Raw genomic sequence first — 19,145 nt, 5'->3', positions numbered from 1 at the left:
ATGAACTTTATTTGGTGCAAATCGGATAATTTTAGCCGAGTTACCTCAGACCGTGAGTTGGTAATTATATAATTCACACATAGTGCAATACGTGCAAGCTGCTCCACGGAGCGAACCTTGCGGGCTTATTAGTCCCCTACCGGTGTTTTCCGGACGACAGACTGCCGGTAGGGGACATGTATTGCAGCGCAATACTCAGAATGCTAGTTTACTTTCAAGCTATATTCTCTTATTGACTTTCAAGCTATATTCTCTTATTAGTCCCCTACCGGTGTACACCGGAAGGGACTATAGGTTTGCACGCCGTCCCTCCGTCCGTCAGTCCGTCAGTCAGTCCGTCAGTCCATCACGCAAAGAACAGTTTTTCGAACTTTTTTTCTCTAAACTCTTAATGCTAATGATTTCAAACTTGGCACATGGTTTCCTCATGAAAAGTTACAGATCAAGTTCGAACTTCACGGCGTTTAGATCATGTTTGACAAAGTTATGGCACTTTGAACTTTGGGAATTCTGATAATTCTGATGATCGTTAACTCAGTGCCATTTTAAGTTTTAATTTCCTTTAAAAACCTATTTCTCTGCAATAATAGGACTGATTGATATCAAATTTTCACCATAGGAGGGACTCGGTCTGTAGAATATTTTAATGGTAATTATGACGTCACAGGTCACGTGGTTAGGCCGCCATATTGTTTTTCGTGAAAACACAAAAACCCCTTTTTCTCTGCAACGGCTGAACAGATCGAGGCCAAGCTTTGCAGGCAGGATCACATACCCATGACGAACAAAAACGTCAGCGAGCATGACGTCATGCTTCACATGGTTTCAGAGTTATGACGTTTTTAAGCATGAACCTTTAAAACCGAGCTCCTCCCTCATTTTTGATCCAATCGAGGGGAAACTTCAGAGATCTGTTCAGCATGTCAATCTACTAAAATGTCCTTTTGGAATTTGCGATAGGGCACGTGGTTTCGCAGATATCGTTAATTAAACGAAAATATTTTAAAAATGGATATCTCTTGTTTATTCTGGAGTTCTCCTCGAGCTGCACCGCGCGCCCTCAGCCTCGTCTCGCGAACGTGAACAGCGCGACACAGCGCGCACTTTAGGGAGGGGAGGAGCCAAGCCGAGCAACATATATATATATATATACACATCGATCATTGATCGTGAACCGGAAAATATAATAAATTACTGATATTTAGCGACTCGAAAGGTTCTTTATCAACAACTTATTTTCTCTTGCTTCTGCTGACCTGTCTGCAAGGTGTATAAATCGAAGTCCCGAGTGCAAATCACAGGTGAGCCCGTCCTGAGGTAATTAGCGATTGGGAACGATTCAGAACCTGTGGGTGAATAACCCTTTTTAATTTCCCAAACAGTTTTCCGGACGACAGACTGCCGGTAGGGGACATGTATTGCAGCGCAATACTCAGAATGCTTGTTTATTTTGACAATTTACATGTGGTTTACTAATTAAGAGGAGATCCTCAGCTTTCCATTGATACCTTCCATGCATCATTGCTGTCACACATGACCGAGTACATGTTCATTGAAAATGACAAGTTCAAATCGCATTTTTACAAGTTTGGCTAATCGATGCAAGTCAGGATAATTGGTGCAAAATGAACGTCAGATGTGAACTCTTCTCAGGAATGATTTGCCTTTATGCACCCACACATTCAACATGTCCACCTCCCCTTCCAACACAAAGCTCACAGCGGCGGAGCATGCCCTGAACTGCTCGTCTCACCATAGCCGGGTCATTGCGCAAAGCATCCACCATGTCGAATACGGCCCTGCAATTCGTCAAGATCACGGGGAGGAGTTACAAACACCTTGTTCTTTAAATGTCCTCAAAGGAAATAAGCACATGGTGAGAGGTCAGGTGATCTTGGTGGCCATTCCACTGCATGGTTGAGGGCGATGACTCGGTCTCCAAAGAGTTCCCTCAGTCGATCTCGGACAGCGATAAGACGATGTGCTGGGGCACCGTCTTGGGCCCACCAGAGATATCTGAAGACACCACGAACCTGTCGCTCAAAGTTCTCCTCCAGCTGCGGTAAAACTTCATCATTGATCATCTGCAGATACCTGTTAGCATTGACATTCCTTTGAAAGAAAAATGGTCCGATCACCTGACCACTTCCACAAAGTCCCAACCAAACAGTCCACTTTTGTCGATTCATGTTGGTGTCAAACTTAAATTCCGGGTGTTGTCCTGTCGATGCATATTCAAGAACATTATGGGTATTGACCTTGCTGTCCATGGCGAAAGCAGCTTAGTCGCCGATAACGAGATACCACAGGAAATTGACATCTGCTTCGCAACGTGCTATCAACCATCTGGCAAGCACCAGCCTCCTGGCAAAATCCCCTGGCGTAAGTTGATGCCGGATGTGAATCCGATATGGATGTTGGTGGAGGTCCAGTCTTGTGATTCGGATGAATGTTGCCGAAGGCAATCCCGTCCCATTTCGTGTTGCGCTGGTATCCCGAGGATGCTCCAAAACTTGCCGCCTTACTGCTGCAATGTTCATTTCCGATCGCCCAGTGTACCTCCTACCAGAATTCTCCTTGCTGCGGTTGAGGCTCGTGCCATGCTCTTGGTATTTTCTAACATTCGCCCAGATGGTTTTGGCTGCTTGAGGCTCCCGCTCTGGGAAACGTTCCCTGAACGCATCACGAGTTCGCTGCAAACTTCCAGTTTGGTGAAAGGTTGTAACCACGAAGGTCCGCTGTTCAGTCGTAAGTTGAACCATCTTTTCAATGACTCAGACGGTCTCTAAACCCATACACTGTAGGCCCATATTAAATACCCATCTTAAACAAAGGACGACGCAACCGACGATTACCAGACCAGCTTAACAATTTTACATAGTCAACTTGGCAGTCGACAAGTAATGCGTCCATTTTAAACTGTCTTGCACCGATTAGCCAAACTTGTAAAAATGCGATTTGAACTTGTCATTTTCAATGAACATGTACTCGGTCATGTGTGACAGCAATGATGCATGAAAGGTATCAATGGAAAGCTGAGGAACTCCTCTGAGGGGGTGGGGGAGGGGAGGGGGAGAGGGTAGGGTGGAGGGAGAAGGGGAGGGGGAAGGGTAGGGGGAGGGGAGGGGAGAAGAGGGGGAGGGTAGAAGAGGGGGGAGGGGAGAAGAGGGGGGGGAGGGGAGGGGAGAAGAGGGGGGAAGAGGGAGAGGGAAGGGGAGGGGGGGGAGGGGGATGGGGGTGAGGGTATGGGAGGGGGAGGGGGAGGGGGAAGGGGAGAGGGTAGGGTGGAGGGGGAAGGGGGGGAAGGGAGGGGAAGGGGAGGGGGAGGTAGGGGGGAGGGGGGAGGGGGAGGGGGAGGGTAGGGGGGGAGGGGGGAGGGGGAAGGGGAAGGGGAAGGGGTAGGGGGGAAAGGAAGGGGTAGGGGGAAAGGGAGGGGTATGGGGGAAAGGAGGAGGGGAGGAGGAGAGGGAGGGGGAAGGGGAGAGGGTATGGTGGAGGGGGAAGGGGAGGGGGGAAGGGTAGGGGGAGGGGGAGGGGAAGGGGGAGCGGGAGGGAGGGGGAGGAGGGAAGGGGAGGGGAGGGATATAGATGGTTACTGGCAATTGATCACATCCACAAATGATGTAATCCACACAATTTATGTACTTTACATAACGTTAATAGGAATACATGGCCGTGTAGATGGGAAATAGTTTGTTTGAAATAAATCACAAATATCAGATGAAAGTGGAAAAAAAAAACCTATGTGGTGTGAATGGAAATGTTCCTCGCTGAAATGTGAAAAAACTGAATTACGTGCAAACGCATAACTGTGAGATTATGGCGGCAAGGTTGGGACATCAAGTGATCGCTCTGAGCGAATCAGCATGCTGCTCTGCCACCAGCTGAGATTCCGTGTATAATGTTCCTCGCTGAAATGCGCCGAGGTAAATATGAATAAAAAATTCGATATATTTTCACTTTTACGTTTTGGCTAACTCGCTCGCGAACCTGACGAAGATCCTGAGTGAGGATCGCTACGCTACGTTATGCTAACGCTACGTTAGCTATGCTACGTTACGCTACATTCGCTACATTATGGCTAAAAATATGGATCTAAAGATGAAAGGAAAAAAAACCTATGTGGTGTGAATGGCAATGTTCCTCGCTGAAATGTGAAAAAACTGAATTACGTGCGAACGCATAACTGTGAGATTATGGCGGCAAAGTTGGAACATCACGTGATCGCTATGAGCGAATCAGCGCGCTGCTCTGCCACCGCCTCAGATTCCGTGCATAATATTCCTCGCTGAAATGCGCCGAGGTAAAAATATGGTTAAAAAATATTATGAAATAATTTTTTTTAGGTCGGCCATGTTCTTCCCAGGCTCAATGGCCATGTCTATGCCAAATATCAAGCACGTTAGCCTCTCCGTTTAGGAGTCTATCGGTAACATTACACACACACACACACACACACACACACACACACACACACACACACACACACACACACACACACACACACACACACACACACACACACACACACACGAGACTGGGTAATCAAAAGGCAAACGCCATTCCTTTCCTTGTGGAGCATTTCTGATGTGGATGTTAAGGTTATTGACGTTTTTGGTTGTTTTTCCCTTTATGGGATGAGGATACCTTAGACTCCTTGAGGTATGTCTCCTCTGAGCGGTCAACCGTCATTCTTCCCAGATATAAACCGTCATCCCAGTTGTTTCACACCTCAGTGTGTCGTCCCTCGGATGGACGTTAAACTTGGTGCGACGTTAAACTTGGTGCGACGTTAAACTTGGTGCGACGTTAAACTTGGTGCGACGTTAAACTTGGTGCGACGTTAAACTTGGTGCGACGTTAAACTTGGTTCGACGTTAAACTTGGGGCGACGTTAAACTTGGTGCGCCATTAAACTTGGTGTTTCATATCTCCGCGATCCTGAACAAATTACGTGAAAGACTTGGGTCGAAACCTTTCCCCCGCCCGACCCACAAGGTAGAAGTAATTGGGCTCTTTTTAAGAAGTCGGAGTAATAGTATTTATTTTTATAAAGTTTGGTACTCTGCAATGTCTCGTGCTTGTTTATCCACATGGCTCCATGTGTCCGGGTCGTGTCCGTGTCTTTGTCCGGGCCGTAATTTTACGATTTGAGTTTTGTCATCAAATTTTCAATAAAGCTTTATTATGAGAATATGGAGAAGGCAAATGAATAACTTGGTCAAAGCTCAGCATCACATAAAATCATCAATTTTCAACCAACCTGAAATTTTAAGAATTTGCATATTGGTTCACTGAATTGGTTTACCAATCAAAAGCTAGAAGCTGATTGTTTTTTTGTTTTTTGTTTTAAATCAAAAGGCCAAAGGTCAAGGTCACCTTAAATCGTTAATAGTTTGTAGATTTTTTTTTGCCGTTTTTGTCATGTTTCGCATTCGGAAGAAGAAGAAGAAGTCTGAAACCAAAGCACACGCAGACAAGCTTTGCATTTTCAGATGCTTTCTAGCTTAGTTTAATTTTAAACAAGGACGTAGCACAAATCATTTTGAATATGTGGATGTGCAAATACAAAAAAATGACAATAATGATGCGTACGTACAAATATTGTACAACTAAGAAAATTAGCCGGGCAAGTAGAACATGATCATTGAGGGTTCGAGTACCGTTTTGAGATGCGACGATATGGTACACTTTGTAGGGATGGGAAATGTCCATTTGGCTCCGTGACGTCACCTCGTGTAGCTCAGGACTCTTGTTTAAGGCACAGCGAAGACGAGTCTTCCAGGCAGGCGGGTCTGCTTGTTCCGCACCTTCGCGGAACCTACCGCGGTACACCGCCCATGCCTGCACATAATGTTTATATTTTAACTTTGGTTTAAAATGCAGGTCAAACAAACCATCCTGACCCTTGAGAAGCCTCCAGGACAATACATTTCCGATTTGCCTACAAGTACACGATTCCTGCGAATCAAAACATCACAAAAAATCTTCAAACAGATCCACGTTCATAAGTAGACCCCGTTACACAATTGGACAATACATTTTTTTTTTGTTGTTGTTTTGTTTTTTGTATACTGAATCGAGGCTCGTGAAAGAGCTAACATTTATTTCACAAACAAATCAACCAGACAAACAAAACACACAAAAAGAGGGAGCGGAGGACAAGATGGGGAGAGGAGAGAAGGGGAAGCACACAACCACAACATTTGAGAGCAGGGAGAAGTGTGGGAGGGAGAGGGCTTGGGGGCAGGAGGCGTGGGTGATGTATTTCAAATTTGCTAAAAGGGCGATGGTGCTGAGATCAAATGGTAGAAATAGGGTGGAGGTGTGTTGGTTCATGGGAGGAGGTTTGCAGGTCTGGGGATGGAGGGGTTGAAACATTGAAGATGAGGTGGAGGTTCAGCAGAGGAGAGGATGGAACTTCAGCAGAACAGATCCTTTTGGAAGAACAGATCCTTGCAACTACAGACCAATCAGCCTGCTCCCAATCTTCAGCAAAGTCATGGAATCCATCATTGCTTCTGACATCAAATCCTTCCTCTTCACCAATGGATTGATCTTGGAATCTCCCGCGATGAAGCCGATTGTGAGGGCCTTACACTCACTCACGGCAGGCAGGTTGGTGGTCTTTCCGTCTTCTACCGACTCCTCTCCGCCCTTGCTCCCCCCCCCCAGCTCTCTCTGTGCTCTGTCCCCCAAATATTCCTACAGGTCGCACAAGATCTGCCAGCAACCCTCTAATGGTTAAACTGCCAAAATCAAGACTCTCTGCTCACCTTCACTCCTCTTTTTTCCCTCCTCTGGAACAAACTCCCTCACTCCCTTCAATCCCACTCCACCCTCCAGGTCTTTAAAACAGCTGTTCACCACCATCTCTTATCTTCCCCCATCCAAAGCCTTGATCTTTTCTACACCTGTTAACACACTCCAAATCCACCTTTTTCAAATTCCGTTTTCTTTCCTGAAACTCCTAGCCGTGGTCATTTGTTTTGTACCACCCCTTCCGTCCCAGCCTTCTCCCTTCCAGATATCTCCAGATGTCCCTGTTCTCTACTGTTGTTGTGCTTCCCTCTCTCTCCCCTCTTTTCTCCCGCTCCCTTTATTATGTTTTATGTGTTTTCTGTTTATGTCTTTGCATTTTACTAGGGCATGCCCGTACTATATATATGCCCGTACTATATATCTATCTAAAATTATATCCCCCCCCTCTATTTACATGAAATGGTTTGGTTCATTCGCAACGCCAAAGCGAACGGCGAACGGCTTGCGAGTACAGTGACAATCCCCCCCCTCTATTTACATGAATGGTTTGGTCCATTCGCAACGACCACAGAACCCCCCCCTCTATTTACATGCAATGGTTTGGTCCAAAGCGAACGGCTTCCGGTTTGGTAAAGCAATCGCCATCGCGTGCACAAACGCGCAGGAAAGCGAATGAATCGCAAATTCGTTTTTATTAGTTTTAAAACTTTATTAAAACATAGTTTAACGCCAACATAGTTTGCAAACGTGAAATAAATGAATACGCTCTCAAATGTGCCATCCGAGGCAGAGTGTGCCCGCCACGTTCGGCACACGCGATCGTTCGCTGCTCTCTGATTGGTTGAATCGTTTTTTGGACATAGCTCGGTAAGTAATTGTCCGATTAATATGAAACCTTGAAAAGGCACATCCTCGGGTCCCCAGCAATATACCTGGCAAGTTAAAAGTATATCGGACCCGTGGTTGTCGAGAAACAGCGGTCACAGACAAACGTACAGACGTACAGACAGACAGACAGAGATTACTGGAATTATAGATAGATGTGTTTGATGTGTTGCCCTTACACGGGCCTCGACTGTGTGTACAAAAATCATAATAAAAAAAGAGGGTTGGAAGTTCACCAGAGGCAGGGGAAAAGTTCAGTGTAGGAGGGGTGGATGTTTATCTGAGTGTGGAGGGCTGTGCACACCTTGAATATGGCACCATCTCCTTGGTTGTAATTCTGTTTCCCAGCGTGCTTCCAGGGAATGCGAAACATTGAGTGCGATAGGTCATCCCACACGAGACCTGGAAAGTTTCCACTGTCCACCTGCACCCCAAACCGACACGTTACGTCAGCACGACAAACTGCTTTATCGTAAGCATGTGACCATCCGTCTTGGACCATGTCCACTTCAGTCCATGCTCCATAAACTTGGCCCAAGCCATCTCAATACAAAACAATTTTGGGCTATCGTGATCCATAACCAACGCAAATTTCCATGTTTAGGAGCATTGCTGCTTCTACGTGGGCATGCGGCGCTTTCCATGCAATCTCAAATTTGGTTATCAAAGCTCTGTTGGAGAAAAGCTCATGGGCTTCCAGTGACCATCCTCAGGTGTTCCATGGAAAGCAAGATTGATTATATAAAAAAATAACCACCTTTAGAGGCCATTTTTCCCCGCAAAGCGGGGGTTGGCCTTTTTCGGGGACCGTGGTTGTTGTTGTTTTTTCGGTCCCCTTTTTGAAGCAATGTTTTACGGCCGGATGCCCTTCCTGACGCCAACCCTTTTTGCCGCCTTTAACGACAAACAGGGAATTACCAGTGAACTGGTACTCAATTAGCCGACCTCGGAAGGATGACAGGCTGAGTCAACCCCCCTGGCGTTAATTCAGCGATCGACCGGGATTCGAACCCACGATCCTCGGATCCTAAGCCGGCACCCGAGCCGCTAGCCCAACACCAGGGTCTTGGTTTCGCTCGATTCAAGATTGATTTGATTGATTGATTGATTGATTCAAGAAAGCAAGATTGATTGATTGACAAAATGTCACTCGTGAAAAACACAACGCCACAAATATGTAAGAGTGATTTTTTTCAAAAGTAAGCCTTGGAACATCACAATTCGAATGAGTGACATGTTGGAGTGACCAAAGGCTTAGGTAATCAAAAGATGGGTGTTGAGAGTGCCTAAGTGGGCCGACATGGTCCAAGGTTAGGTCAAGATGAATAAGTTTTATTAACCAATGTTAACAAAGATGTCCTAACAACTGCCACACGGGCAAAGCGGAGCTCAAAGCCTTCATAGAGCAGGAGGAGGTTCACTTTGCTTCCCATGCTGGCAGAACACGTTTGCTAACCTTTGGTTGACAAGACCTACCATTCCATTTTTCTGCCTACGCAGCCTGACTTTAGCCTTGACAAGGTCCAGTAAGTATTCCTCAAGGATAACAATAGGTTGTCCTGTTATTATTCCCATCAGACCCTCCTGCTAATGAGGCATGGAAAAACAACCGATGTTCATACAATGTATTGTCACGTCAGAGAGCCCATTAACATGGATTTAAAGTATTGTCATGTCAGAGGACCCATTAACATGGATTTAAAGTATTGTCGTGTCAGAGGGCCCATTAACATGGATTTAAAGTATTGTCACGTCAGAGGGCCCATTAACATGGATTTAAAGTATTGTCGTGTCAGAGGGCCCATTAACATGGATTTAAAGTATTGTCATGTCAGAGGGCCCATTAACATGGATTTAAAGTATTGTCGTGTCAGAGGGCCCATTAACATGGATTTAAAGTATTGTCGTGTCAGAGGGCCCATTAACATGGATTTTAAGTATTGTCATGTCAGAGGGCCCATTAACATGGATTTAAAGTATTGTCATGTCAGAGGGCCCATTAACATGGATTTAAAGTATTGTCGTGTCAGAGGGCCCATTAACATGGATTTAAAGTATTGTCACGTCAGAGGGCCCATTAACATGGATTTAAAGTATTGTCGTGTCAGAGGGCCCATTAACATGGATTTAAAATATTGTCACGTCAGAGGGACCATTAACATGGATTTAAAGTATTGTCATGTCAGAGGGCCCATTAACATGGATTTAAAGTATTGTCACGTCAGAGGGACCATTAACATGGATTTAAAGTATTGTCATGTCAGAGGGCCCATTAACATGGATTTAAAGTATTGTCACGTCAAAGGGCCCATTAACATGGATTTAAAGTATTGTCACGTCAGAGGGACCATTAACATGGATTTAAAGTATTGTCACGTCAGAGAGCCCATTCACATGGATTTAAAGTATTGTCACGTCAGAGAGCCCATTCACATGGATTTAAAGTATTGTCACGTCAGAGCCCATTAACATGGATTTAAAGTATTGTCACGTCAGAGCCCATTAACATGGATATAAAGTATTGTCACGTCAGAGGGCCCATTAACATGGATTTAAAGTATTGTCACGTCAGAGGGCCCATTAACATGGATTTAAAGTATTGTCACGTCAGAGGGCCCATTAACGTGGATTTAATGTATTGTCGTGTCCCCGGGGGTTAAGACCCCTAGGTAACGAATGACCAAAACGAGCTTTAACTCCGAGGCGTACTTCGAACCTTGGCGGGATGGTCTTTGGCGTGCACGGGAAAGGCCCAAAGCCTTATCTGATCGGACGGCCGACACTGGGTTAATCTGAACCCACAGAACAAAGAAATGAAACAAGACACACAAAAGTAAGATGCAACAAATCATTAATTTAATGAACATGAATGCAAAGACAATAAAAATGAATGGTGAGGTTAAAACTATAATTCCTAATTGAGACGTCTCCATTCAGACTCATATACAAACTAGAACGACACTCAGTAGAGAGCATACCTCCACCTGGTTCGCCATATCACTAAATGGTGAAGACTCACTTAAAAAAATTATACTAGCTGGATCCGGATCCATTTTTTCACCAAAATCGAATCGATTCTTCCTCGTCACACACACAACCTGTCCAACAAGTTTCGTCCAAATCCATCCCTAACTTTTTTTTTTTGTTTTGTTTAGATATCCTGCTATGTATCGTTTTTAGCTCAGCCTTTTTTTTTTGTATACTGAATCGAGGCTCGTGAAAGAGCTAACATTTATTTCACAAACAAATCAACCAGACAAACAAAATATATAAAAAGAGGGAGCAGAAGACAAGATGGGGAGAGAAGGGGAAGCACACAAACATAACATTTGAGAGCAGGGAGATGTGTGGGAGGGAGGGGGCTTTGGGGGAGGAGGTGGGGGAAGGAGGGGGGGGGGTGGGAGAAGTATAAAACACAAGGACACCAAGGACTTCCAGGACAGAAGTTGGTATTTCAAAAAAAATGTTGAATTAGCGGTGTTGGTGTTGAATTAGTGCCTGGTGTTGAATTAGCGGTTAGGGCACAGGATTGAGATCCTAGGATCCCGAGTTTGAATCCCGGTCGACCGCTGAACGCCAGGGATTCAACGCCTGTTGACGTTGTTAATAACGCCAGCTGAATTAACACCAAATTGCGTACCAGCTTGCTGGGATGAATGATCCCGGTGTGTACCCCGATTTACAATAGGATTTAGAATCCCTGCGCATCGTGAGGGGCGACTCAGGGTTAGCATGAGGAAGGGCATCCGACCATAAAAACATTACCTCAAACAGGGAGCCATGATTGTCATGGGGCCCGCAAGGCTAACCCCCCGCTCTAGCGGGGAAAAATGGCCTTAAAACGATCATTCATATATCGTTTTTGACCCCATCTCCCAATGGTGAAGAATCACTTAAAAAATTAAATAATTCTCATATCCGAATCCATATTCAGATCTTCACCAAAAACAAATAGATTCTTTCTTGTCACACACACAACCTCTCCACCAAGTTTCGTCCAAATCCATCCATAACTTTTTGAGATATCCTGCTATGTATCGTGTTTGGCCCGATCTCCCGATGGTGCAGAATCACTTTAAAAATTCGAGTACCTGGATCGGAGATAAATTATCTCTATCTCTGGGCTCTCTATCTCTATCTGGAAGAGGCTCTTTATGCTCTCTATCTCTATCTGGAAGAGGCTCTCTATCTCTATCTGGAAGAGGCTCTTTATGCTCTCTATCTCGAAGAGGCTCTTTATGCTCTCTATCTCGAAGAGGCTCTTTATGCTCTATCTCTATCTGGAAGAGGCTCTCTATCTCTATCTGGAAGAGGCTCTCTATCTCTATCTGGAAGAGGCTCTCTATCTATCTGGAAGAGGCTCTCTATCTATCTGGAAGAGGCTCTTTATGCTCTCTATCTCTATCTGGAAGAGGCTCTCTATCTCTATCTGGAAGAGGCTCTTTATGCTCTCTATCTGGAAGAGGCTCTTTATGCTCTATCTCTATCTGGAAGAGGCTCTCTATCTCTATCTGGAAGAGGCTCTCTATGCTCTCTATCTCTATCTGGAAGAGGCTCTATGCTCTCTCTCTGGAAGAGACCCTCTATGCTCTCTATCTCTATCTCTATCTGAAAGAGGGTCTCTATGCTCTCTATCTCTATCTCGCAGAGGCACTCTATGCTCTCCATCTCTATCTGAAAGAGGGTCTCTATGCTCTCTATCTCTATCTGGCAGAGGCTCTTCATGCTCTCTATCTGGCAGAGGCTCTCTATGCTCTCCATCTATATCTGGCAGAGGCTTTCTCTATGCTCTCTATCTAGTGCCATTCTAGTTTCCCTCCAAATTTAAAGTGAAAATCTATCCTTCATCTTAAGCACTTCTTTTAACTGTAGTGTAAACCATCATTTGTTCCCAAAGTCATACATCAAAGACTTCCACAAATACAGGAATATAACATCTCAACATTAAGGAACACACATGATCCGAACACATTAAACACGATGACCTTTTGGGCCGGCCCTGCTGTGTTGACCAGCAGACTTGGCCGTTGGAGTTCAAGACCTTAAAATTCATTGTGGTTCATCGTGGAATCGTTTGACACAAATCCAACGTGTCCACCAATGGTAGTTCATCCATAGCTTACTGCCCTTGCCGACATGCTCGGTTTCGTTGGACAGCTTCCTCCTGTATCCTGTTTCATAATGGACTGTACCACCACTTCCTCAAAAGCTATACAGCCGCAAGCAGCAGCAAGAACATGATACAAGCCCAGCTTCCACCAGGAAACTCCATGGTGTCTGTTTTTAAGGGTCGTGCAGATGCAAATGATGAGCCTTCGGTGATGGAAGTTTTTTTTGCATCGATCATGTTGCATTAAAAGTCGAGAAAACCACAAGTGCGGTGTGGAAACTCAAAAAACACAGAAAAAACCTCAAGTTGGTTAGGAACGGTTGTTGTTTTTAAGAGGAATCCCTCCGATTCTTTCCATCAGGGTTGGAGTATTAAAATTCTCTGATGAATGAGCATTCACCTTCACATGTAGAAGTCCCATCCTCTTTAAAGAGGATCATCGCAATCAAAATAAATGAATCAAACAAATCAAAAAGTATCCCACCGATCGGCCGGATCTGCATCTGGACCTGAACCAAATCGAATTGGCTTGATCGCGCCACCTCCCCAACTCATACACCTAGTTTTGTCATTATGCATCTCCAACTTTTTGAGATATCGTGCTATATACCGTTTTGGGCGCCATCTCTAAATGGTGAAGAATCGCTTATAAAATTCTCGGATCCGGATCCTCAACAAAATCCAATTTGTCCTCACACAAACTTTGAGATATGCTGCCTACAGACAAACAAACAAGAAATATGTCGTGCAAATCACGATTCTTGCAAAATCCCCCCCAAAAAACTAATAGTTGCTATGGAAACAGCAATTTGGTAATTTTGAAAATTTAACATATCAAGTGTTTTACATGATGGAATGTGGTGCATAACAAATTTGGTTGATACATTTTATAATTGCCCCCAAATAGGTGTTCTACATGTGTTGGATGGCATGGACCTCGACCTTTGACTAATTTAGACCACATTTTATACATGCGTGCCATACATGTTTGTTTGTTTGTTTGTCCGGGGGATATCTCAGCCATCCTTTGAGCTAGGAAGCTGAAATTTCGGCACAATAGTGAGCAAGTACTTTGACCAAAACGGTATTTTTTTTAAAGTTTTTTGATTAATCAGTTAATTGATTAGTTACTTAATTATTATCGATTAATTAAGTACTTATTTATTTCCTTTCTCATCTGAGCAATATCTCAGGTAACCTTTTGAGCTCGGAAGCTGATATTTGGACATGACAATGACCAAGTGATTTGGCTGTAAAGGATATTTTTGCTTTGATTAATCGATTAATTATTAAATTGAATAATCAATTAATCATTTGATTATTTAATTTTTTTGATTGACTTATTTGATTCATTTTCAAAAAGTTACAGCTTCGGATGAAACACTGGTGGTTGAGGTATGCTATTACCCAACTGATTAAGAAATTATTTTACAATCCTTTATCGATTTTAATTATGCAATTAATTAATAAATGATTGTGCACTTGTCCCTCCCAATACCGTCTCTATGTGCTGCACGGCGGCATCACCGGGTGCCAAAGGTACTCGGTGATGCCGAGTTGGAGAATATTTTATTATTTGGCATGGGGGCGGTGTACTTCGAATGTATCTGTACTCATTTCCACCTTTATTTGCACATCGTAACCAACAACTTCCAAGTGAAAAACAAATTCTACAAATCTCAGAAAATTAATTAAATTTTCTCATTTGCATTGCATTCTCATTTTCTCATAATTAATTAATGAATTTAGCTCACGTGTAACCAATCACGTTCAAAATCACACACAAAGTTAACTAGCCTCCACCTGTGTTAAATTGTAGTGATCATTTCAGAATAAAATCAGCTGTTCCTGTAGGTTTCCTCTGCTGGGTAGTGCATTTCACAGCGAAGACTCGACCATGAGCATCAAGGACCTTTCAAAAGACCTCCGGGATAAAGTTGTGGAAAGTCACAGATCAGGGGATGGGTGTAAAAAATATTTCAAAAGCCTTGAATATCCCTTGGGGCACAGTCAAGACAATCATTAAGAAGTGGAAGGTGTATAGTACCACCAAGACCCTGCCGATGTCAGGCCGTCCCTCCAAACTGGATGACCAAGTGAGGAGGAGCCTGATCAGAGGCCACCAAGAGGCCTATGGCAACTTAAAAAAAGCTACAGGCGTTTGTAAAGACTGGTCACTGTGTGCATATGACAAAGACTGATCAATGTGTGCATGTGACAACAACATCCCAAACACCTTCATAAGTTTTGCCTGTACGGTTGGGTGCAAGAAGGAAGCCATTACTAAAAAAGCCCACCTTGAGTCCCGTTTGAGGAATGCAAAAAACCACTGCAAAGATTCTGAAGCCATGTGGTAAAAAGTTTTGTGGTCTGATGAAACCAAGATGGAACTCTTTGGACTAAATGCAAAACGTGGCCACAGGCCACAACCACAACACTTAAAAAAAACATTTGGCCACAGCAGAACACCCAAAGAACACCATCCCTACTGTGAAGCATGGTGGTGGCAGCATCATGTTATGGGGATGTTTCTCATCAGCAGGGACTGGGGCACTTGTCGGGATAGAAGGGAAAATGGATGGAGCAAAATACAGAAAAATTATAGGAGGAAAACCTACTGACCTCGGCAAGAAATCTGAAATTGGGATGGAAGTTCACCTTTCAGCATGACAATGACCCGACACACAGCCAAAGCTACACTGAAGTGGCCAAGGGACAAAGATAAATGTACTTGAGTGGCCCAGTCAGAGCCCTGACCTAAATCCAATCGAAAATCTGACATCATTTGAATATTTCTGTCCATCAACACTCCCCACGTAACTTCACTGAGCTTGAACAGTTTTGTACAGAAGAATGCAATCCAGGTGTGCAAAGTTGGTAGAGACCTATCCCAACAAACTCACAGCTGTAATTGCTGTCATAGACGCTTCCACCAGGTATTAATTCAGGGGGGTGGACACTTATCCAACCAAGACATTCTATTTTTGTATTTTTAATTAAGTTTCTGAAATTTGTAGAATTTGTTTTTCACTTGGAAGTTGTGGGTTACGATGTGTAAATAAAGGTGGAAAAAGTCTGATTTGATGCAATTTAATTTCAGGCTATAAGGTACCAAAAGGTGAAAATTTTGAAAGGGGGCGTAGACTTTCTATAGGTACTATGTGTGTGTGTGTGTGTATATATATATATATATATATATATATATATATATATATATATATATATATATATATATATATATATATATATATATATAGTTGTGGATTTGTAATTGTGTGTAAAGATCACCCTCCTGCCTCCATTCTGTGTATAAAGGTCAAAGGTCGTTCCCATAGTTATTTCATAAACATCCACGTAGCCAATCATAGATTTCCTCCTTGTTGGTAGTTATTTCCTTATTCTGTGTATTAGGTTAAGGCTATGTCGTCCATTAACTAATACTGCATTGCACCGAAGTGGAATAAGGTAGTATCCTCTTTCAATTTCCCCAGAACCTCCATTGGATTCCCCTTTTGTCAGCCGCATTACCAAATTCCTCTGTGCGGTTTGCTGCATTCCGCTGTTTCTTTGGGCTTATGGTTTTCGCCGCAGCTGCTTGGCGGTTTTCACCGCGACTCCATTAGCCACGAGGTCATATCGGAGCAGAAGGTGGGAGGAGTCGGCCCAGCGCCAGGGACAAGGCGTGGCCTTGCCAACGCCTCCTCTAAGGGCGGGGTCGGTGAGCCCTCGCGACCAATCAGGGCCGAGGCGAGCTCACCGATGGGCGTGTCCTAGCGGCCGGCGGCTTGATCGCCGGGGGCGATATAAAAACGCGTGCGCATGCGTCAGAAAGAGGAGTTGGTTGTTGGTGGCTGAAAGAAGAGATACGGAAAGCCTTTTGACAAGTTGAGTTGCGTCAGAGAAACGGAAGGAAGTTGATCGAGTTGCCGTGACAAAGCGAGTTGGCGTGCAAAAGAGAGTGGGAGAAGTGAAGAGAAGTGAGGCGAAGTGAGGCGGAGTGAAGTGAAGAGAGACAGCAAGCCTTTTGAGAGTTGAGTTGAGGAGGAGCACAAAGGGTCGAACGAGAGTGGCGTTGGAGACACCAAGGTTTTCCCGCCAAGAACGCGAGTCGACTCCTGGAGCCGGACCTCGACGCCTACAGTGGCCAGGGCCTTCCCATTCCTCCTTCCAGCCAATCCACTCTGCAATTCCCCGTGTGAGTCTGTCTTTGTTTGTTCTGTCCCTGGGTTAATTAAGACTGTAATAGATAAGCTAGAATTTTCACTGTGTCCGCTTCTTCTTCTGTTTTTATTTTATTATCTTTTCCTACTCCTTGGTTGCTTTCAATTGTGTAAACTAGGGCATTGCCCGTACGTGGGTGCCCGTTCCTTGCCAAAAAAAAAAAAAAACGCTACCCGTACGCTCTACCCCGCCCATACGCCCGTAAACAAAAAAAACAACGCTCTTCGCTTCCGCCCTTCGCTCTGACTGAATTGGGAGAAATAATGCGCATACGAAATCGAATTACGTACCGTAATGGCGGTCAGCTCGTAACGCGCTCAGCTCCGCTCGTCTCACATCGGCCACGCCTACGCAACAAAGCGTTCTGTGATTGGCTGCCGGAAGTGAAGTATTCACTGTCCGGAAGTTCGCAAATCGCAGTTACGATGAATCGTTTTAATTTAATCGCAGTTTGAATTCGTTTTAAAACATAGTTTAACGGCAACATAGTTTTCCAACGTGAAATAAATGAATACGCTGTCAAATGTGCCGTCCGAGGCAGAGTCTGATCGCCACGTTCGGCACACGCGATAGTTCGCTGCTCTGATTGGTTGAATCGTTTTTTGGACATAGCTCGGTAAGTACTTGTCCGATTAATATGAAACCTTGAAAAGGCACATCTTCGGGTCCCCAGCAATATACCTGGCAAGTTTCAAGTATATCGGACCCGTGGTTGTCGAGAAACAGCGGTCACAGACAAACAAACACACAGACACACAGACACACAGAGATTACTGGAATTATAGATAGATAGTAAATAAATCATATTTGTATTTCTTACCCTTTGCCTTTCTTTCCTTTACATCCGTTTCGTCCTTGTCTTTTCCCAATTGAATACCTGTGGCATGATTTGGCCAACGTTTAGGATCGGGTTAGTGAATGCTAATGACTCGAACTTCGGGTTGCTAAAAACCGCTCGGCAACTAGACCATCTAAAACCGGGGTTCGAGCGGGAGTCCCTCCCTTGCTTCACGGTCAGGAGTGGCACTCAGGTCCTTGGGACTTTTTGTAGACCAAATACCCTGGCTGCTCCCGACCGGAAGGAGCGTTGGGACCCCCAGGACTCACGTCGGTCAGTCGCGGACAAGGGGATTAATCCCCCCTACTTAAGGGGGAAGGCCGACGTAGAGATCCATAACAATATATATATATATATATATATATATATATATATATATATATATATATATATATATATATATATATATACACATATATATATATATATATATATATATACACACATCTATATATATATATATACACACATCTATATATATATATATATATATATATACACAGTCACGTGAAAAAGTAAGGACACCCCATGTAAAGTTTTGACTTTTTCAACATATTTCAACATACAGCTATTTGATCTTCATCTATCTATAATTCCAGCAATCTCTGTGTGTCTGTGTGTCTGTGTGTCTGTGTGTGTGTTTGTCTGTGACCGCTGTTTCTCGACAACCACGGGTCCGATATACTTTAAACTTGCCAGGTATATTGCTGGGGACCCGAGGATGTGCCTTTTCAAGGTTTTAAATTAATCGGACAAGTACTTACCGAGCTATGTCCAAAAAACGCTTCAACCAATCAGAGAGCAGCGAGCTATCACGTGTGCCGAACGTGGCGATCAGACTCTACCTCGGACGGCACATTTGAGAGCGTATTCATTTATTTCACGTTGGAAAACTATGTTGCCGTTAAACTATGTTTTAAAACGAATTCAAACTGCGATTAAATTAAAACGATTCATCGTAACTGCGACGATTTGCGAACTTCCGGACAGTGAAGACTTCACTTCCGGCAGCCAATCACAGAACGCTTTGTTGCGTAGGCGTGGCCGATGTGAGAACGAGCGGAGCTGAGCGCGTTACGAGCTGACCGCCATTACGGTACGGTTCGTAATTCGATTTCTTCCGGAGAAAATAATAATTTCTCGATTTCATATGCGCATTATTTCTCCCAATTCAGTCAGAGCGAAGGGCGGAAGCGAAGAGCGTTGTTTTTTTTGTTTACGGGCGTACGGGCGGGGTAGAGCGTACGGGTAGCGTTTTTTTTTTTTTTGGCAAGGAACGGGCACCCACGTACGGGCAATGCCCTAGTTTCAACAATATTGATAGATAAA

General features: G+C 44.2%; 1 protein-coding gene across 2 annotated transcripts in view; it reads right to left on the bottom strand.

The window, feature by feature from the left end:
- The window catches only part of LOC137426642 (uncharacterized), a 67,738-nt gene that overhangs the window by 31,852 nt on the left and 16,741 nt on the right, over positions 1-19,145 (bottom strand). For both annotated transcript variants that reach the window (XM_068115367.2, XM_068115368.2), the window contains 2 exons: positions 7,952-8,071; positions 5,664-5,844 (listed from right to left, as the gene is read on the bottom strand). In XM_068115367.2, the coding sequence (XP_067971468.2) occupies positions 5,664-5,844; positions 7,952-8,071 (301 nt within the window). The remainder of the gene's footprint in view (positions 1-5,663; positions 5,845-7,951; positions 8,072-19,145) is intronic.

The sequence above is a fragment of the Myxine glutinosa genome, chromosome 5 (assembly GCF_964187855.1).
Source record: "Myxine glutinosa chromosome 5, kmMyxGlut1.1, whole genome shotgun sequence".
NCBI classification, from domain to species: domain Eukaryota; kingdom Metazoa; phylum Chordata; class Myxini; order Myxiniformes; family Myxinidae; genus Myxine; species Myxine glutinosa.
This window is presented reverse-complemented; position numbering and strand designations above follow the sequence as displayed.